The 21,272-nt window shown below is 48.6% G+C and overlaps 1 protein-coding gene across 8 annotated transcripts in view; it reads left to right on the top strand.

Moving 5' to 3' along the window:
• Window positions 1-20,917, top strand: part of CALCOCO2 (calcium binding and coiled-coil domain 2) — a 28,132-nt gene extending 7,215 nt beyond the window's left edge. For 3 of the 8 annotated variants that reach the window (XM_043584156.1, XM_043584157.1, XM_043584158.1), the window contains 14 exons: window positions 1,495-1,684; window positions 6,732-6,834; window positions 6,994-7,127; window positions 9,075-9,200; window positions 11,481-11,569; window positions 11,913-11,982; window positions 12,928-13,050; window positions 13,331-13,420; window positions 14,657-14,815; window positions 15,128-15,190; window positions 15,982-16,077; window positions 18,147-18,282; window positions 19,339-19,367; window positions 19,896-20,917. In XM_043584156.1, the coding sequence (XP_043440091.1) occupies window positions 1,505-1,684; window positions 6,732-6,834; window positions 6,994-7,127; window positions 9,075-9,200; window positions 11,481-11,569; window positions 11,913-11,982; window positions 12,928-13,050; window positions 13,331-13,420; window positions 14,657-14,815; window positions 15,128-15,190; window positions 15,982-16,077; window positions 18,147-18,282; window positions 19,339-19,367; window positions 19,896-20,072 (1,575 nt within the window). In that variant the 5' untranslated portion in view covers window positions 1,495-1,504 and the 3' untranslated portion in view covers window positions 20,073-20,917. The remainder of the gene's footprint in view (window positions 1-1,494; window positions 1,685-6,731; window positions 6,835-6,993; window positions 7,128-9,074; window positions 9,201-11,480; window positions 11,570-11,912; window positions 11,983-12,927; window positions 13,051-13,330; window positions 13,421-14,656; window positions 14,816-15,127; window positions 15,191-15,981; window positions 16,078-18,146; window positions 18,283-19,338; window positions 19,368-19,895) is intronic. The other 5 variants (XM_043584161.1, XM_043584163.1, XM_043584162.1 and 2 more) reach the window with 3 other exon arrangements.
• Window positions 20,918-21,272: the final 355 nt, after the last annotated feature.

Genomic DNA, 21,272 nt, shown 5'->3' with positions numbered 1-21,272 from the left:
GATCATGACCCGAGCCGAAGTCGGACGCTTAACCGACAAGCCACCCAGGCGCCCCTGTTGTTGTTGTTTTAAGATAACTTGGGTGGGGTTTGGTTTTGTTTTGCTTTGAGTTTATTTATTTTGAGATAGAGAGTGTGCACGCGTAGGAGGAAGAGAATCCCAAGCAGGCCCCACACTGTCAGCACAGAGCCTGATGCGGGGCTTGATCTCACGAACCATGAGATCGTGACCTGAGCCGATCGTGATCGAGAGTCAGATGTTTCACCAACTGAGCCACCCAGGCACCCCGTCCCTTTTTTTTTTTTTTTTCTTTTTTTTTTTTTAAGTTTATTTATCTCCTGGGGAATCTGGGTGGCTCAGTTGGTTAAGTGTCCGACTTCAGCTCAGGTCATGATCTCATTCACAAGTTTGAGCCTTGCGTCGGGCTCTGTGCTGACAGCTCAGAGCCTGGAGCCTGCTTCTGATTCTGACAACCCCCCCCCACCCCTCCCCCACTCATTCTCTCTCCCCCCCCCTCAAAAATAAATAAACATTAAACAAAAATGTTAAGTTTATTTATCTCCCTCTTTTGAACCCAAGAGCATTTTGCACGGATTCTGTCCCTTTGGCAGTGAGGTAGATGTTATTAGCTCCGTTTTACAGGTGAGGAAACAGGCCTAGGGCCCAGCTGGTGAAGTGAATTGCTCAAGCTCACGCATTTAATAGGTGGCGAGGCTGGAATTTGAACTTCATTTCAGAACCCATGCTTGTCCCCTTGCATGTCAAATAACCCCCTGCTCTCAACCCTATCTTTCTTCCTGCACCTCTGCCCAGCTCCTAGCAGAGTGAATACATGCAAAGACTCACTAATTATAGGATAAATGCAACCGAACGGAGAAGCTGACAGCTTGAGAAACCGACATTCTGGAAGTCACGGGACTTGCTGCGATGAAAAATCTAAACTCTAGGTCTTATAGTTCCCAGCTCAGGTTATTTTCCTCTAGGCTGCCTTACTTATTTAAGGCATTTAGAAGTAGAACAAGCTAGGGGCACCTGGGTGGCTCAGTCGGCTGAGCATCTGACTTCGGCTCAGGTCATGATCTCGTAGTTTGGGGGTTCAAGCCCCGCATCGGGCTCTGTGCTCCCAGCTCAGCGCCTCCAGCCTGCTTCACATTCTGGGTCTCGCTCCCTCCCTCTGTCTCTCCACCGCTCATGCTCTCTGTCACTCAAAAATAAGTAAAAATTAAAAAAAAAAAAAATAGAACAAGCTAGCTACGAGCGGGGAATAAAGGTATGTGAGGGTGGTGGAGATCAAAGACATTCATACGAAGTTCTAGCATAGGAAGCTCTGAATGCAAAATGGCTCAAAGTGAAACAGAAAACAAGTTGTATGATCTCAGCCCTTGTCAGGCTTTTGCTTTTCCTGACTTGCCTCGAATGGAATGTTCCTAGAAATCTCTCACAAATTTCAGACAGCCGTTTCTGAGCCGTATTCTATCCCCTGTCTCATAACAGGACGCCCACCATGGAAGAAACCGTAGAAGATCCCCCCACATCCGCTGTCTTGCTGGATCATTGTCATTTCTCTCAGGTCATCTTTAACAGCGTGGAGAAGTTCTACGTCCCTGGAGGGGACGTCACATGCTATTATACACTCACCCAACAGTTCATTCCCCGTCGAAAGGATTGGATTGGCATCTTTAGAGTAAGTGCTCAAAAACCAAATGTAAATGTTTTATTGATTTATTTTTATTTTTTTTAATTTTTTTTTTAACGTTTTTATTTATTTTTGAGACAGAGAGAGACAGAGCATGAACGGGGGAGGGGCAGAGAGAGAGAGGGAGACACAGAATCGGAAGCAGGCTCCAGGCTCTGAGCCATCAGCCCAGAGCCCGAGGCGGGGCTCGAACTCACGGACGGCGAGATCGTGACCTGAGCTGACGTCGAACGCTTAACCGACTGAGCCACCCAGGCGCCCCTTGATTTATTTTTAAATGTTTATTTGTTTTTGAGAGAGAGAGAGAGAGAGGGACAGAGAGAGAGAGGGACAGAAAAGGATCTGTGCTGACAGCTCAGAGCCCAACGTGGGGCTCAAAGTCATGGATCGTGAGATCATGACCTGAGCCGAAGTCTGACGCTTAACCGACTGACCAACCCAGGCGCCCCCAAATGTAAATGTTTTAAAATTAATCCTATTTTGAAATGTCCACCTGTGAGTTGACTGGGATGAGTGGCCCCTTACGTAATTTCCGTGACCTTAAATATTGCTTTCCAACTTAGTAGAGTGTTTTAATATGAGTATTACGGATCTGAAAAGGTTGTTGAGAAGTTACCCGGTTTGACATCCTGCACCCGAGAAGTTTGTTCCTGAAGAAATACGTCTTGCTTCTTTGTAAAGATTTCCAGGGAGAGGAATTTTTCTGAGGTCCCTCAGGGACCTCTTCTAGTGTCTAATTACCCTGCGGGTTCAAGTACAGAAGTGGTACTTTTTTATTATAGTCCACTCACTCTCTGCCTCCCATTCTCCCCACCCCCATCTGTATCTCTGTCTCTCACATCACACACACACACACACACACACACACACATACACACACACACACATCATAATGACAGATCTTCCTATTATATCCAGAGACAGGAGCTAAAGGTCAAATTTTAAGTAATTTACACCGCTGAGTTCCAACGTCAGTGACCTTTGTTTTGACATCTCAGTATGTCATGTGCTTGTTTGCCAGTGTTTGTCCTGAAATCAGACATCCTTCTCGACAACACAGGGAAGGAACTGGCGCTTGTTCGCATCCCGCGTGGAGCCACTTTTCCTTAATTGTTTGGAATTCCAAGCTAACTGATGGGGCCATGGAAGCTGGTGTTTAGAAGCAGGGATAGTAGACAACCAGAGAGACCCTGGCAAGTATCATGGTGCCTCCTGAGACCGAAGGATATATTGAGCTGTTAGGCTCAAGGATGTTCTGGAGGCGCCTGCGTGGCTTAGTTGGTTGAGCGTCCGACTCTTGACTTGAGCTCAGGTCATGATCTCACGGTTTGTGAGTTTGAGCCCCGAGTTGGGCTCCACACTGAAAGTGCAGGGCCTGCTTGGGAGTCTCTCTCTCTCTCTCTCTCTCTCTCTCTTTCTCTCTCTTTCTCCTTCCCCTATGCTCTCTCTCTCTCTCAAAATAAATAAATAAACTTCAAAAAAAAAAAATACAAGATGTTCAGAAAACTGACACATCAGTGTTTCCCATTTTGAAAAGAAGTTAGTAGTTGTTTTTCTCTTCCCTGTATGTAGCAAAGCTGGCCAGTAGAACTTTCTACAAGGGAGCTATACCTTCAGCTACACGTTCACCGTCTAGGACAATGACCTTTAGCCCCATGTGGCTGTCAAGCACTTAAGATGTGACTAGTGAATTCATTAAAAGTTAATTAATTGAGGGGCGCCTGGATGGCACAGTCGGTTGAGCGTCCGACTTCAGCCAGGTCACGATCTCGCGGTCCGGGAGTTCGAGCCCCGCGTCGGGCTCTGGGCTGATGGCTCGGAGCCTGGAGCCTGTTTCCGATTCTGTGTCTCCCTCTCACTCTGCCCCTCCCCCGTTCATGCTCTGTCTCTCTCTGTCCCAAAAAAAAAAAAAAAAAGGTTGAAAAAAAAAGTTAATTAATTGAAATTTAAATGGCCTCCTGTGGCTAGTGGCTATCGTACTGGACAATGCAGACATCGGCAATAAAAAAAATTAGCCTTTGAAATGCGATCTGTAACTTTTTTTGCAACAGGGTCATACTTCTGTTTTGCTTAGATTGATTATATTTCCCAAGCACTTAGCAACTTCCAGTGAGGACTTAACCATAAGCCAAGTGAAAATCTTATGCTTTTTAAAAAACGAATGTTTAAAGGCATATTTTTAATGCATCTATATTTGGAATGCTTCATGCATCTCAGAGGTATTGCCATGACTCCATGAAGAAAGCATGGTTAATCAAAGAATGGCTTCTAATATTCATCGTTCATAAAGCTGTTGATTTGAACAGCTACCCAGGAGCCTGAAAGGTTTTTTTTTTATTATTACTGAGAGAGAGCAGGAATGCAAGTGAACGAGGGCAGAGAGAGAGAAAGAGAGAGAGAATCCCATGAGGGGCAGAGAGAGAAGTGGAGCTCACCCGATGTGGGACTCGAACTCACAGACCATGAGATCATGGCCTGAGCTGAAGTCAGATGCTTAACCAACTGAGCCACCCAGGCGCCCCTGGAAAGACAGCTGTGAGGCTCATAAGGAGAACACAAATTTCTTGAGAACATAGAGTGTGCTATGTCTCTGATGAGGTTTTTTTGTTTTTACGTTTATTTATTTTTGAGAGGGAGGGAGCACACAAGCGGGGGGAGGGGGGAGGGGAGAGAGAGAGGGAGACACAGAATCCGAAGCAGGCTCCAGGCTCTTGAGTTGTCAGCCCAGAGCCCAACGTGGGGCTCAAAGCCACAGACTGCAAGATCATGACCTGAGCTGAAGTTGGGCGCTACACCGGCTGAGCCCCCCCAGGGGCCCCTGATGCGGTCTCGTGCATGGGGGCACATGCGTGTGCATGCGTGTGCGTGTGCTCTTTGATCCTGACAGCACAGCTGCACCCTCAGGTGGGCGTGTTCCCTCTTGTGCACAGGTGAATAAAATGAATAGACTCAAGACCCTGACCTTCCTGAGGTCTCCCAGTGAGTAAGTGGGGAACAAGTGTGTTGGACGCCTAAACCTTTGCGCTATTCTGCTGAGTTCACACGAACAGCAGAAAATATATTAGAGAGCGAAGAGCTTCCTGTAGAGTGTCATCTCTCACCTCTCCCTCGGAAAGCCCTCCCGGTGTTTGTTCTTGCAACGAGGTCTTTCTGAAGGAAACCCCACGCCGCATGGGCTCAGACTCACAACCTCGGGGTCAAGAGTCGCATGTTCCACCGACTGAGCCTTCTTGCGGCGTAGTCTCGACCATAGTCCTCAGCTCCTCCCCATCCCTGACCCCGGGCCTTCCTGGCACGGCGCGGGCGCTCGCGAACTGGTTTTCAGCGTCCGCTATGCTTCGTCTTCTCAATAAAGCAAAAGCTGCCCACACCGATAGAGCCTCAAGCAGGTGGTAGCTTTCCTGCCTTCAGCGCGTGGCCCTGTGCTCCGGGCTGTCCTTTACCTGGGCATTTACCTGTGCCCAAGGTCTCCGAGAGGGGACAGGTCCGAGAAGCGCGCCCGGACCAGCGCGACTCAGGTGGGGGACCCGAGGCCAGAAATCACAGGCGGCCAGAAGTTGTCTCCTGGTTCCAAGACCGCAGTAATTCTTAGGCCTTCCCAGATATTTTGGTCACAGTGCATTAAGAAACTCCAGGATGTGAATGAGGACTCCATAAAATTCCTGCTTCCTGTACCAACCACAGGCCGCGCTGGCTCCGGGCTGCTTCCAGCGATGGGGTGCGTGTTAATGAGACACTAAAACATGCCCTGGTACGTTCTGATGAGCGTTCAGTGTCGCCTTTTCAACCCTGCACTGATTCCTTCATATATAAAAATGGAATTTTATTTTTAGTTCTTTTTCTTCCCACTGGGCTCAGGCAGGGTCAAAATACGGCAATAGATGTAATTTTGCTTCTCATTTGCTGAGTGTTCTCCCCTTGAAGACACAATGGCTCCCTTTCTATTCTCCGGTGTGCCCTTACCGTCTCGATATGATTTGAGCCATCTTTTACCCTCCTTCGACTTTACTGAGAATATTTTCCACTTAACCGGCTTCCTGCTCTGAGGCATATTTTACAGTATCCGTATATCATGACTTAATGCTTTCAGTACCTGGAAGGGGCCTTTATGACTACCAGCAGCACCAAAAGGCCTTCCTTAAGCACGTGTTAAGAAAAACACTGAAGAAAGAAAATTCTATAGACTGGGCTCAGTTTCCTGGGGCCTCATCACCTCAGAACCCTTTGGCCCCTCTACTCCGCAACATGCACATTATTCAAAAAGTGCATGTTAAAAGATGTGCTAGTCTAACCAGGTCAGTATGGGTGACGAGACTGGACTGGACACAGGAGAGGACTGACCAGTGGAGAAGGCAGATCAGAAGGGCTTTCTGATTAAGAAGTTCTACGAAGCGTTGTAAGAAGACAGCGGGATCAAGAGTCACAACCCCAGATTTTCCCCAGTCACTCACCGTTCTCTGTCTGACTTGGTGTTAATAATTTTTGGAACTCTTGTCCTGGGTGTGGAACGGCCGGTTTACATTTCCTTCTGAGATAGGTATTCTGGACTGTGCGGGCGTGCAGGCCAGTTTCTAGTTGTATCAGACCTTGTACCACATATAGTTGTCATGAGTCAAAAAGCAAGATCTGGGGACGCCTGGGTGGCCCAGTCGGTTAAGCGTCCGACTTGGGCTCAGGTCATGATCTCACGGTTCGTGGGTTCGAGCCCCGCGTCGGGCTTTGTGCCGACAGCTTGGAGCCTGGAGCCTGCTTCGGATTCTGTGTCTCCCTCTCTCTCTGCCCCTCCCCCCCACTCGCACACTCTCTCTCTCTCTCAAAAATAAATATTAAAAAAACTTACTAGTAAAAAGATCTGATCCAATGGTGGGTGGATCTTATCATACAGAATTCATTTTACTTTCAACATAAATCAAAAGCAAGTGTATTTTGAGAAGACATAGCCCAAATCAGGACTCTCCCCTGAGCAGTTTGAGATGCTGAACGAGAACCTTTTGCCCCTGAGCAGTTTGAGATGCTGAACCTTTTGTCATTGCAGGTGGGTTGGAAGACGACCCGGGAGTATTACACCTTCATGTGGGTTTCTTTGCCCGTTGACCTAAACAGCGACTCAGCCAAACAGCAGGAGGTCCAGTTCAAAGGTAAGGAAAATAAATACCGGATCAAAGGTGTTGAAGACCGCGGCCAACACGGATTCCCTTGAGCTTAACTAAGCTTTCTGGGGCAGATAAAAAGACTTCCAGATTTTCAGCTTTCTTACCAGACCTAATTTTGGATTAAAAATCATGTTGCGTTTTCAGCTTATTACCTGCCCAAGGATGATGAGTATTACCAGTTCTGCTATGTGGATCAGGACGGCGTGGTCCGGGGAGCAAGTATCCCTTTCCAGTTCCGTCCAGGAAATGAAGAGGACATCCTGGTTGTTACCACTCAGGTCTGTAAACATCTCACCTCGAGCCCTTCCCGCCATTGAGAGTAGCGATTTCACAGGACACCTGGCTGGCTCAGCTGGTGGAGCATGTGACTCTTTTTTTTTGTTGTTTTTAATTTTTTTTAATGTTTTATTTATTTTTGAGATAGAGACAGAGCGTGAGCAGGGGAGGGGCAGAGAGAGAGAGAGAGAGCGAGAGACACCGAATCCGAAGCAGGCTCCAGGCTCCGAGCGGTCGGCAGCACAGAGCCCGACGCGGGGCTCGAACTCGCAAACAGTGAGATCGTGACCTGAGCCGAAGTGGGAGGCTTAACCGACTGAGCCACCCAGGAGCCCCTGGGGCATGTGACTCTTGATCTCAGGGTCAGGAGTTCAAGCCCCACGTTGAGCGTGGAGCCTACTTTAATTAAAAAAAAAAAAATCGTAATTTCAGGATAGGGTAGAATTTGAATCAAAAAAATAAGCCTTTACTGAATGCCTTAACAGATGCTGTTGGGAGAAATGTATCCTGTACCCACTCAAACCTACTCAGGAATGACGTAGAAACATTGAACAGAATCACAAGAAGTGATTTCTCCTTTCTCTAAAACTTCTGTAACTCCGTTGGCGTTCAGTTACTCCCTTCACTTTTCCAATCGCTTAATTTTTGTCATCACATCTTAGCACCACAGTAAATGTATCTGCTCCTCTGAGGAGGCACACACCAAATATTCTTTGTGTCTCTTAGTTCTGGCCCAGGGCCAGGGACACATGAGTATTAGATTCATTTACTCACCCACTTATTTCATAGGATGCCCTCTTTCCATCCAGCCCCGTGGCGGGCAGGGAAGAATGATTTAAATCACTTACTGTCCCGAAGCTCGTCCAATAGGAGAGACAAACAACGATACTAAGCATTTGCGAGAAGAATCCACATTCTTCTGTCATTCCCCCTTTTAACGTTTTTTTTTTTTTTAAGTAGAAATATATTTTGGGGTTCATAAAAAAATATTTTCAAAAGTCATTACAGTGAATCGCTTCTCACTTAAAAATAAACTCTTGAAACGTATTTAACTTGTGTTCTTACTGAAGCCTTAACCACTTTCCAACCCCATGTGTCTTGGTTATAATCCTAAACTTTCTTGAGCAGTTTCTTGGGCAAGCACCTTACAGTCCATGTACCTTTCCTAATAGATCTAGTCCAGACTTTTAATAATTCTGGGGAGACCTCTCCAAGTCCTTGTGTTGGTCTCCATATCTCTTAGTCTGGTGACGTCACATTGGATGGGCTGGGACACACTCAGGCGGAGGAGTGGTCAGGCGTATCTTCACCCATGGGGTCAGCGGAACGTAAACATAAACCAGTTACTGAGATGGCATCTTTATTGATATGGATTCTTCGCACCCCATATCCTGTCCCAGCCTTGAGACGGATTCACACGTGTTGTTAGTGGGTCTTGACATCTGTTTGTTTAATCTCCCTCTCTCTGGGCTTCCTGACTGGGTCCCCAGTCCCTGCTGGGTCACTGCCATTATTCCCTCGTCCCCTCACACATTCCCAAGGAGCCCACCAAGGGAAGCCCAGCCTGTCACCTTTGCCGAGTGGCCACGGAGAGCAGTGATGGCAGTGGGAAAGGCACGCAGAGACAAACACGGGGATGCGGTCGGAGCCAACCCTCCACCCCAGAAAGATGAGCCACTTTTTCGCTTTTTACGGTCTTCATTTTGTTTGCCTGCCTTTCTTGGTAACGGCGGGCTCCGTGTTGCAATTATCCAGACATGCCTACACGGCCCCCTTCCCCTCCCAACTGAGGAGGTGTTCCCATTCGAGGTTCACAGATGTCCTAATGGTGAGTGGGAAGCCAGCCGACCCTCAGCATCCCAGCCTGTGGGAACGTTCCGCCAGAGGCCCTTGACTATCCGTCGAGCTACAAAAGGTCAAATGCGAATTGACGGAATGCTCTTTCGTAGGGTGAGGTGGAGGAACTCGAGCAGCGCAATAAGGAGCTTCGCAAAGAAAACCAGGAGCTGAAGGACACCTGTGTCAGCCTCCAGAAGCAGAACTCAGACACGCAGGCTGAGCTCCACAAGACGCAGGTATGGCCGCTGGTTCACCACGAACCCGCACACCAACTCAACAAACAAGCAAAACGTGTAACGAACCTGGAGGACGGAGGTCAGAAGCGGGTGGTGTCTCTTCTCCAGCACCACTTTCTCTCTGGCCTGTGATCGCACTCCCTCATACTCGTATTTTTGAATCGGCACAGCGTTGAAAGTTTTCTGTGGATTACTTTACTGCAACTCTGGAATATAGGTACTGTTACTACCCCGAGTTTACAGAGGAGTAACCTGAGGCCCGAAGGGCAAGTGCTCCCTTCTGCAGCTAATCAATGATGGTTGGAGCCAGGATTCAAACTCAGGCGGTGTGACGTCTTCTCAGTTCGTACGGAGAATATAAAGTATTTCCTCTGATTAGCTAGGTCCGGACATCGAGGGAGGAGAGGGGAGGAAGGCAAGGTCGCAAGTTCTCCTAAGTCCTTGCTGCTTCTCTTTTGAAACATCCTCCAAAACAGCAGGTGGTGAATGCGAGTTGAGCCCGCAAGGAGCTAAAGAGGAGAATCTCCTCTAAAGACTATAAACTAATTACCCTGAGGTCATGCCTTAGAAGTTTCCAGAACACGCAGACGTTGGCAGTCACCATCTGTAGAGCCCTTGACCTACAGGGGAGGAACCCGAGGCCCAAAGGAGAGTGGAAGAGGTCAATTTAGTGATCCCACTGGGTTAGGACCCACTTCTCTTCGCTCCCAGACAGACTGTTCTTTATACCTCGCTGTCACACAAGTGCCCGTGATGTCCTCGCCCCTGGGCTGGTATAGAAGTGTGGATGACAGGTCCAAGATACAGATCTGGCCAATGAGGCAGTGAGGTAACAGGGGTGGCGTAGGTATATAATTCACAAGCTCTCTTTCGACCATCAGTGTCTGGCCAGGAGCTCACTTGCCAGGTTCTAGCCAAGGAATCAGAAGGTCTGGGTTCTTGGGTTAGCTCGCCTACCTACTTGCTACTAGTTGTAATGATAACACAAGCCAATATTCAGCACCTACTGTGCCACTGTAATTAAGCGGATCGCTTCATTTACTCCTTAAAATGACCCGGCAGCTCAGGGGCGTGTGAGTGTGGATCAGTCAGTTAAGCGTCCAATTCTTGATTTCGGCTCAGGTCATGATCTCACAGTTCGTGAGATCGAGCCCTGCACTGGGCTCTGTGCTGTTAGGAGAGTCTCTGCTTGGGATTCTTCTCTCTTTCTCTCTCTCTCTTTCTTTCTTTCTCTGCCCCTCCCCCACTTGCATGCACTCACGCTCTCTCAAAATAAGTGAATAAAACATTTAAAAAAAAAAAATGGGCCGCCTGGGTGGCTCAGTCAGTTAAGTGTCCGACTTCAGCTCAGGTCATGATCTCCCTTCATGGGTTCAAGCCCCGTGTCGGGCTCTGTGCTGACAGCTCGGAGCCTGGAGCCTGCTTCAGATTCTGTGTCGTCCTCTCTCGCTGCCCCTCCCCTGCTCCTGCTCTGTCTGCCTCTCTTTCTCAAAAATAGATAATAAACATAAATTATTTTTTAAAAGACTATGCATTTGTAAGTCTTGGAGCTAAAAGCAGCGAGTCAAAAAATTAATTAAAAAAATAAAAGCAGCGAGTTATTATTGATACGCTGGCTTGGCTTCAGTGCAAAATGAAGTTGGGGAAGAAAAAACAAATGGCTGGGACCAGTACGGTGGCCACTAGCCGCAGGTGGCTATTGAACACTTGAAACAGGGCATATTGTGATACTCCGGCAGCATAAAGTATGTAACAGATTTTGAAGGCTCCGTATGAAAAAAAAGTCAAATATTTCCTTTTTATTTACATATTGAAACAATATTTTAGACCTGTTGGGTTAAATATGCCGTTAATAAAATTAATTGTATCTGTTTCTTTTTACTTTTTTGAATGTGGCTACTTGACTTTTAATTACGTGCGCAGCATTCATGAATGTATTGGATAGCACCTTTCAAAGAGAAAAGCCACTTTATTTCACCCACTGCTGTGTCCGCAGTGCAGGAACAGTGCTTCCTAGGCAGTCACTGAACATTTGCTTAATGAATTAGTGGACAGATACAAGCTCCAGGGGAAGAGAAGTTAAGGTGCGTACGTTTTGGGGAAAGAACAGATTGAGAACATGTTAATACGGAAATCCCCTTACTCGGACGTTTCATTCACTGCTGTGTCATGACACATAGCAAGTGCCTAACACGTAGTAAGTGTTCTGTGAATATTTGTTGGATGCCGGAGATACTAAAAAATGGCTTAGAAATGGTCGGTTCCTTTGACGTTCTGCAGGAGGAGCTAGAAACTCTAAAGAGCACCGCTCAGAAGCTGGAACAGGAAGCAAAGGCACAGAAGGACGGCTGGGAGACGGAGCTGCTTCAGTAAGTGTGGTTCCCGGCCGGGAGGAGCTGCGTGTTGTAGACGCCCTTGGCCGGGCTCTGATCAGTTCTCCAGAACTCCCTAGAAAACAGTCCTGCCATCAGGACAGTGATAGGAATGATTCTAGGTTGGACAGTTAGGATCTGAATGGTAAGGAGACACGACCTGAAGTCCAGTATTAACGTGAAGTTGTCGAATGCGGGCAGTTGGAGGTCAGGAAGCCGAAACGGGACGGAAGAGGAGTGGGTTTTAAACTCACTCCGCGGCCCTAGGGCCAAGGCGGCCTTAAATCATTGAAGGCCTGGGGGATCTGACCCGCAATCAGCGTGTTTTTCACCTCCGCAGACTGAAAGAACAAAACCAGAAGATGTCCTCAGAAAACGAGAAGATGGGAGTCAGGGTGGAGCAGCTCCAGGTAGGTGATGCCGGACCTTTGCCGGAGTGCGTTGTCCTCCCCTTGCCACCATGCCTGCCTGGTGGCCCAGAGAGAGAAAGCTACGTTGCACCGTAGTGAGTTCCCGAAGCGTGCCTTTCAAAACATCAGACTAGGCGCACCTGGACGGCTCAGTCAATTAAGCGTCCAGCTTCAGCTCAGGTCATGATCTCACAGTTCGTGGGTTCGAGCCCCGCTTCGGCCTCTGTGCTGACAGTTCAGAGCCTGGAGCCTGCTTCAGATTCTGTGTCTCCCTCTCTTTCTGCCCCTCCCCTGCTCGCGTGTGCTCTCTCTCTCTCTCTCTCTCTGTCTCAAAAATAAACGTTAAAAAAAAAACTGGAGGGTGCCTGGGCGGCTTAGTCGGTTAAGCATCCAACTTCGGCTCGGGTCATGATCTCGCAGTTTGTGGGTTCGAGCCCCGCGTCGGGCTCTGTGCTGACAGCTCGGAGCCTGGAGCCTGCTTCGGATTCTGTGTCTCCTTCTCTCTCTGCCCCTTCCCCTCTTGTGCTCTTTCTGTCTCTCAAAAATAAACAAATGTAAAAAAAAAAAAAAAAAAAAAATCTTTTTTTAAAGATGGGGGACTGTCAGCTCTCCCAGGGGTTTCCAGACTTTTTTCTTTTAGCTGTCAAATCCATGCAAGCCAAGTCTTTCTCAAAAGCCTAGAACGTAAAGCAGATAGCAGCTGAATCACTCTTGTTTTGAGGAAGCTGTACCTTACAGAGCGGCTGGTTGAATTGTCCCCATTCGAGTCTCGGCTACTGAGGGTGTAAGGCAGAGCTGAAGAGAAAACGTTCCAGGGGTGTCTGGCTGGCAGTTGGGAGTTGCTACGGAACACACACCCCTTTGTGTTAGCGTTCATTAAATGGCACGGTCTCCCTCTTCAGTGGTCCCTTCATATCTTGGTTATATTCACTCATCTTGCTTTAGGCCCAGCTGTCAACTCGAGAGAAGGAAATGGAGAAGCTCGTTCAGGGAGATCAAGATAAACAAGAGCAGTTGGAGCGTCTGAACAAGGAAAACAGCCAGCTTCTTCTCACTCTAACCCAGCAGGTAGAGTCACGGACGAAACTAACATTTTTAGGCCCTCGCGGGAAAGCGTATGCTGTTCTTTCTTTACTCTGTCGTGTCCCTGGGTTATCGCCGGCTCCGGGAAAGGCCTCAGAGGAAGCCACCTGAAATGAGGGGCCCCGTGGCTGTTCTCAGAAGCCAGCAAGGGCAGACTCACCTCTGTCTCTGCATCCTGGCTCGCTCATCAGCTCAGCGGGCCCTTCCCCAGTGCGCGTGCGCCCGTGTTTCCGCAGCGGCGGAACTGAAATCTATTTCCGTGCAGAAGGAGCGCCAGAAGAAGCTGGAGCAGACAGTAGAGGAGATGCTGAAGCAGGAAGAAACAACCACCCTGAAGAAACAGCAAGCGTTAAAGGCATGTCTGTCTTCGGGTGGCTTTTGGGGGAGGGAGCCTACGGGAAGGAAGGGGAAGGGTCTGTTTTCAGGTGACGGAAAGGATAAAAAAGACAGACGGGGATAGCGCTCTCGCCTCCGGACGTTTTGCTCTCGACCCAGAAGAGGACAGAGAATCTGTCGTTTACAAAACGTCTCAGAGAGGTGGCCGTTTCTGCCTCGTGGTGAATGGCAGAGCGATACCGGAAGTGAAGCCACATGACAGGTTGTGGTAAACACAACCTTGGACTAGGTTACGACCCAGAGTAACCCGACTCCCTCCTTAAAGAGTTCTTATGGGGGGCAGACAAATTGACAATTGTAGCGCTAAGCTGTACGGTTAGAGAATATGGCAGCAGTCAAAACAGATTTTGTTGTAACTACTATAATATTAGCAATTAGCATTCTAAATCATTCTGAGCTATAATAATATAGTAATGAAAGCCTAACCGTCTGATCTTTTCCTATAGTAGAATAGAATGTTGGAAAAGAGGCCTCGTGGTGATGACAGGTACCAAGAAGCCCCATTTTCTGAATTAATAGAAGGGTATGAGAAATCCTGATGTCTGGAGGGTATCCAGCTGCTGGGTTTATAAATCCTATCACACAGGCATCATGCATTCACTCAGTCATTACTCGGTCAACTATGGAGTCCCAGTATATATGAGAGACCATATATTTTTGCATGCTATGGAGGAAAACAGAGTTCTCTGAACTCTGTTCCCGAACCAAATCGGCCGCCCAGAGAAATGTTTTATTTGGCCACACTGATGTTTTTCAGAAATTGAATTGGTGACCAACCACTAAACATGGGACTATTTCCCACTTAAAAAAAATTTTTTTAACGCTTATTTATTATTGAGAGACAGAGAGAGAGAGACAGAGCATGAGCATGGGAGGGGCAGAGAGAGGAGGAGACACAGAATATAAAGCAGGCTCCAGGCTCCGAGCACAGAGCCCGACGCGGGGCTCGAACTCACGGACCGCGAGATCATGACCTGAGCCGAAGTCGGACGCCCAACCGACTGAGCCACCCAGGCGCCCCAGGAATCGCTCGTTTAAACGACCTGTGGCCATTCAGGGGTCCGAAGGTCCTTGTGGCGGGTGTGGGTTCCCTGGGTTTTCGTGGAGTGTTTTCCAAGACCCAGGCGCTCCATTCTTCATTCCCCACCTATCCCAAGGAACCCTAACTATGAGGACCGTGTATCTTATGCTTCAGGAGCCTAGGAACAAGACAACGGCAGTGGAGGAGCAGTTAGTACAAGAGGTGGAGCGCCTCCAGGCAAAGGTAGAGGCCGGGAAAGCCTGTTTCTTAGAGAAGTACAGAGAGTGTCAACGCCTCCACAAACAGATCAGGCAACTCAGGGCTGCTGCGCTGGTAGGTGACGGAAATAAGGGGCCCAGGCAGCAAGGGGTGTGAAGGTTTGTGGTGCTTAGACCAAGCCCAGAGCCCAGAGGACTGTCCACCCTTGTTCAGGAGAGACATTTCTTAAAAAAAAAAAAAAAAAAAAAAAAAAATCTCCTGCTAAAAAGAGGCGTGGACGGCCAGAAACCAGTCTGGCCCCCCCCCCCCCCGAAATCTCGGCCCCCAGCTCGGCCACAGGCCACAAATCTCAGGGAAGGATTTTGTAACCACCGAGCAGGTGTCTGCGTAGACTCAGATAGTCCTTTCTTATTTCTGCCTTTTGAGGAAGTGAAGCAGGACCAGAAGAGCCAGCAAGAGCCCATGGGGATGGGGAGCCAGGAGCCAGCAGTGAGCACTGTCGTCGGGTAGTCCCTCCCGCATTACTACCTCAGGGCCGGCTAGAAGCACACGGCAGTCCGGGCACCAGCATTCAAATAAAAAAATCTTGGAAAAAAAAAACAAACCAAAAACAGAAACAAAAACGCAACTGATAGGACTAGCTTAAGTGTCTTTGTGAGGCGTGTGCATGTGTGTGTGTGTGGAGGCAGGAGGTGGGAGCAAGCCTACCCGTTGTGGGGTGTTCCAACATAGGTCATCATCCTGGGAAGCCCAGGACCTCAGCCTGGGTTCCCGGTGGCCGCGGAGGAATGCCTTCCAGGGTTCCTTCGTCCTCCGTGTTACTTGAGCCCAGAGGCCCGTCCTCCCTGGGAGGGGGCCGCGCCAGCCTAAGCGCCCCGCGCCGCCTTGAGTGAGATGTTCATTCGAGACAGAGATGCTCATTTCCGTGGCTGGGTGCGGTCGAACAAGGTTCCATTTAGCCCTAATCCTGATAAGTCCGTCTGGAGGCTCTTCCCAAGCTTACCGCCCTTCCATCTTTGGTCGCTTACACTGCCCCTAACCCAAAAGAAATCGGCATCTCCATGCCGGCCCAGGCCTCCCAGCATCTTGTTAAGTCACTTCTCTGTAAGTCGACACCGCCTGCGTCTCCTCCTCTGCGCCCCAGCTCCCTTGCCCCCCCCCCACCCCCGGGTCCCACCAGTTTGGGAAAGCAGGTCCTCTACAGGCCCCTCGCTTTCCCCCACTTGGGATCCAGATGACAGTATGTGATCCTAACCCTAATTGTTTTTTATTATCGATAGGACGAGAACGCTGGCCTGTCGAGAAAACTGAGTGAGAACAAGATTATATATGATGCTCTGCAGAAAGAGAAAGAGAGATTGGAAAGAGAAAATGATGTGAGTGTGTACGGACGGTGAAAACCTCAAGGTCTTAAGGGGAGGGAGCAGGGTGACCCGGAGATGTGGTGACCAAGAGGTAAATAAAAGAGCCCTTTCTGGGACAGTGGGTGAGACCATTGCTCCTGAGAGCAAATTTAATCTGGTTTCCTCACCTCCCATGAACTCTCTCTTGGTTCCCCAACCGAAACTTGCTTGGTGTGGCAGGAATCAACAAGAAAGGAACAGCCTTGATCAAGATCTAAATTAATTTTACTCTTAACTTCATACCTATTGTAGGTATTGTTTTTGGGGAATCATATCCTACGTCCTTTTTGTGCTAGTTAAGGGACCCCTTTCCTTCAGCACAACTTTCTCCTTTTTTTCTGCCACTAAACCAGGGCAGAAGTGATGGTCTGTACTATCGCTGGACCCTTGGTGGGCCCTTAAGAAAATGCTGTGCATTCATTCGTGCCCTCATTCATTCATTCATTCATTCAACCAACATTTATTTTCTGCTGTGAGTTAAACACAAGTTATTGTTGATTGAGGATGATGGCCCTAAATAAAGAAACTGCCCTTGGGGGTGCCTGGATGTCCCAGTCGGAGGAGCATGGGACTCGTGATCTCGGGGTTGTGAGTTCGAGCCCCGCCTTAGGTGTAGAGATTATTAAACACAGTAAGTTAAAACTTTTTTTTATTTAAAAAAAAATTTTTTTAATGTTTATTTTTGACAGAGAGAGAGAGAGACAGAGCATGAGCGGGGGAGGGGCAGGGAGAGAGGGAGACACAGAATCCGAAACAGGCTCCAGGCTCTGAGCCATCAGCACAGAGCCCGACACGGGGCTCAAACTCACGGACCGCGAGAACTCGAACTCACGGACCTGAGCCGAAGTCGGACGCTCAACCGACTGAGCCACCCAGACGCCCCAAAACTTTTTTTTTTTTTTTAAAAGAAGCTGCACACAAAGGCACTTTCCTGCTCTTGCATCAAAGGTGTCCGTGCATTCTGGCTTCCACTCCTGGATCCACACCTCCCGTGGTTCTCCATCTTTCCCCTGTCCGAAACCCTCCCGGGCTGTGCCTCCAAGTGATCTTTTCTGGCTTTGATTACGCCATTTATGCCCCTTTCGGTACTGTAGGGACCTTTGTTTCCGGTCTTGTTATTCTCATCCTCTTGATTTAGATGAATACACCTTGACTTTGCAGTCTCTGTTTTCCCAAGTAGGCTCATGGGAAGGAGGGAGGACACACAATTTGCAACAGGGAAAGAGATCTGATTTTTTTTTTAAGATTTTTTTTTTTGTGTGAGTAATCTCTTCCCCCATTGTGGGGCTCGAACCCGCAACCCTGAGATCAAGAGTCCCGTGCTCTTCCAACTGAGCCAGCCAGGCACCCCAAGATCTGATATTTGAAAGTTTGGTTAAGGACCGATAGTAAAGCCCTTTTAAGATGTCAAGGGGCAGTTTACTAATTATAAGAGCTTTAAACGCTGTCTGTCCTCCTCGTAGCTGCTTCTCTCTCATTCTTCCCATTATTCCCTCCCTCCCTCCCTCCCTCCCGTCCTTCTTTCTCTCTCTCTATTGGTGTATCCATCTGAAAGGATAAAACATGAAGACGGGAAAGTCCTATCAGATGAGTATTCACACTGTGTAAGAAAATCGTTCTGGGAAGGTGGGACGGAGACCAAAAGAACCATTTTACCCTCAATAGCATCCAACAGCTCCAACCTTAATAGAGCTCCTGCCGCCCTCCTGTAGGCACCCAACTTTTGTACCCCACCTCAGCTGGTATGTAATTTAGAGGCTTAAAATTCTGTTTTTGAGTTCATCTAAACAAAATGCAGCGTATATTTCAATTCAGGTCTAAAGAACTGAGATCTTCGGTGTGTTGAGGCCGCTGCTTCCTCTGGAGAAGAATTACAAATGATCGTTTCCCGGGACCCCCCCAGTGCCCCGCTGTGCATCGAGAGCTACCTCTTTCCCACCTTCCCGAGCCTTGCCAAGCGGGCAGTCCCCTCTCCACGTGCTTGTGGCCATTCTTTGTCGTCGTCTTTCAATATGTCTCTCTATCCAACGTTCTGTCCCTAGCTTTTGAAGAGGGAGAACAGCAGATTGCTGAGTTACATGGGTCTGGATTTTGACTCCTTGCCATACCAAGTGCCGACTTCAGATCAAGGAGGTGCAGGACAAAACCCGGCCCTCGTCTATGGAAACCCCTATTCCGGTAAGAGACAACTGCCGTTTGAGCCCGAAGGCCCCTGCCCGCATCCTTTTCCCCCCACTAAAATTCTTTTTGGCCTGCGATGCTAATTAAGACCAGTCTCATTGTTAAGACTTGCTGGGCAGAAGCTGAGGACCCCATAGAAGGATTGCCAGGCAAGAAGTGTTAATTGAGAAATAAATCTGAATCTAGAAGACGCAAATCAGATCATTCGCCTAGAGGCAGCAGACACAAATTGAGTCCCGTGGCTCTATTCCAAATATATAAATCAGAGAAATGTCTCTGTGTAGAAGATATACACACACAAAGCTGAGGAAGCTAATTAAGGTTTGGAAATGGAAGCACACGAGGTGGGGTATGCCACCCAGGAATGGGCAGTTATGGCGGCCACCTCGATGGCCTGACCGAGGGTAACAGGAACGTGCACCGCAGAGACCCCGGGGTGGTTTGGAGGACAGAAGCGGGGGTGAAAACCAGCCTTGTCACTCAAGGACTGAGGGGTCAGAGTGCCCTTGCCAGGCACGAGGGAACAGGGAGCTTCTCCTCCTTTGTCTCCAAAAGCAAGAGAAGACCTCCTTGCCTTTTCTTGGGCAGTTTAAAGCGGTCGTGTGCTCTTAAGAGCCCCAGTCAAATCTTTACAGCAGGCAGGGGTATACCTTTGTTTTCCTCTTTAAAAACTGTTCTCGAAGCCTTTCCTTTAAAAATACCTGTTTGCACGGGTTCAGTCTTCAGATACATCCTCAAGTTGTTTCCTTACTAAATCGTGGCTGTTTTTACTAAAATCTCGTGTTTCCCATACTGAGGTGTATCTGTTTTTTCTGACTGTATAGCAATATGCATGGCTATCCCAAATGCCACTTCATTATTTTTTCCTCTTTTCCCTTTATCGTCGACCTAGATCCCCTCTGTCGGAAGTTAATGGTACATGGGCGAGAGAAAGAGACGCAGTGGGGAGAGAGGGGGACAAAGAGAGTTACAGAAAACAGCTGCTGCATCACGGTCGGGGAACCTGGGGATGGTATTTCTTTCACTGAATGAAATCTTTGTTATTATCCTCAGGTATCCAGGAAAGTTCTGCCCCAAGCCTGGTAAGTACGTGAATCATGAGAGTGCCCACATCAAATCCTTGAGAAATGTCCCTTCCTGCTCAAGTTCATGGGAGAAGCGTAGGGAGCCTGGTTCGTTTTGATAATTCCGGAAGTCAGCTGGATCGATTGGGTCAAAACCCGAAGCCGAGTGAGCCTGTCGAGGCAGGGAGAAGAAAGCCCGGTTTGTCCGCCAGCTTTCTGGCGGGTAGATCTCCACCCGTGAGCGGAGGTACCAGAACCAGGGAGGAGATGCGAACAAGGCAGCCGGTGCCACAGGGCATGTCCCGTGTCCCTTCTGGGCTGGAAGCTCTTTGACCGCTTTAGCACTAGTGGGTCCTTTCACCCCTGGGGTAGAGAAAGCCCCAGGGAGGGCCTCCGAACGTGAATCGGTTCGTTCGTCGTCCGTTTCCTGAGCACCTGCCGTGGGCCAAGCATTATGCTCCGTGCTGAGAATCCAGTAGAACACGGGACGTGGCCCCTGTTACCTAGAGCTTGCCTCTGTGCTGACCTCTTTGCCCTTCCTCCCAGCTCGCCGTCAAGAAGTGCCCCACCTGCAAATCCGACTTCGCTGGCGACATTCTTGATTTCACCTCGGAGCAGCAACACCCACAGCCCCTCTGTTTGAGTTGTCCGATTTGTGACAAGACCTTCCCAGCAAAAGAGAAGCAGATCTTCGAAGACCATGTGTTCTGCCACAGTCTCTAAGTGTTCCGGCCTCTTGGATCTATACTGTACATAGATTTTGATAGAGTAGAACCTATAGCTTCTACTTGGAGTTATGACCCAAGACCCTGCCTAACGTGAAATTATTAGGGATTTACTCAGTCCTGCTGCCCTAAGGGTGGAGTCATGCTGATTATGTGGTGAGGGCTGTTACTTCCATCCTTGTGGGTTACTACTACCTTTTAAATCCCATAACTAGCCGTGGCCTGCTCTCCCCTCTGGTGCCCAGCCTTCCGAGGGTCTCCAGCACAAGGGCCCTGGGACGGAACTGACCGGCTTGACTCGAGCACTAAGTGATTCATTTTCCGAGTTGTCCCAGCGCCCTTCAAGGTCAGGCCTTGGGTGGTTTTGCACTCAGTTCTGAGTCTTAAGCCTGCGGCTGGTGATTGAGCAGAGGTTGAGAATTTCTTCCTCCTCCTCCTCCTCCTCCTCCTCAGGTCCCTTCCTCCCACTGATGGCATTAACCTGGGCAAAAATGTCACTGCAGAGAACTCGGTCATCCAATTTGGAGACCAAAGGTTTCACAGCTCCCAGCAGAAGCATCTTATTCCTGAGCCCTGGACACAAAATATTATTTCAATCACAGGCCTTCTTTCTCTCTGGATACCTCTGTTTGGCATTTTCTACTCTTCGATCTTTCCTATGCACGTAACTTTTATTGTTGTAAGTCCTTTCGTAATGATCAGTAGGACCTGTTAGAAACTGGGTTTGCAACTTCCTGAGCAGGTGAGTTTTGAATATGGAGAAGTCAGAACAATGAGAGCTATTAATCTCTTTAATACTAAAAATAAACTAGTCCTCTGTTTCAGGGACGCGGGTAACTTCAATTTGGTCATTTGAGTTTGCGGTCTTTTATTTCTAAGCTTAGGAGAAAAGGGTGACCAAGAGGCCTATGGGACTTGTAGGCCCCAGCAGTGATTTCTCTTCATTTGTCTGAACTAGTCAACAAAAGCGTCCCGGCCCTTGTCTTGAGACGGAGAGCAAGGTGACGGAGCATTAGTTTGAGAAATCTAGGGCTCTGACTTCTTGTTCCGGCTTTCCGTGCACTTTTTGAAAGGGAACGGTGTGGACTCGGGCACTCTTCGCGAACCAGGTTCTAGTCCCTCCGTCCAGATTTGCCTAACTGAACTACAAGAAAGCAGTTCCATTTTCTCTCCCCCTCCAGGGACGGAACAAATGGAA

Source organism: Prionailurus bengalensis, chromosome E1, assembly GCF_016509475.1.
Source record: "Prionailurus bengalensis isolate Pbe53 chromosome E1, Fcat_Pben_1.1_paternal_pri, whole genome shotgun sequence".
In the NCBI taxonomy this organism is placed as follows: Eukaryota; Metazoa; Chordata; class Mammalia; order Carnivora; family Felidae; genus Prionailurus; species Prionailurus bengalensis.
Note: the sequence above shows the minus strand (reverse complement) of the source record. Positions and strands in the feature narration are given on the sequence as shown.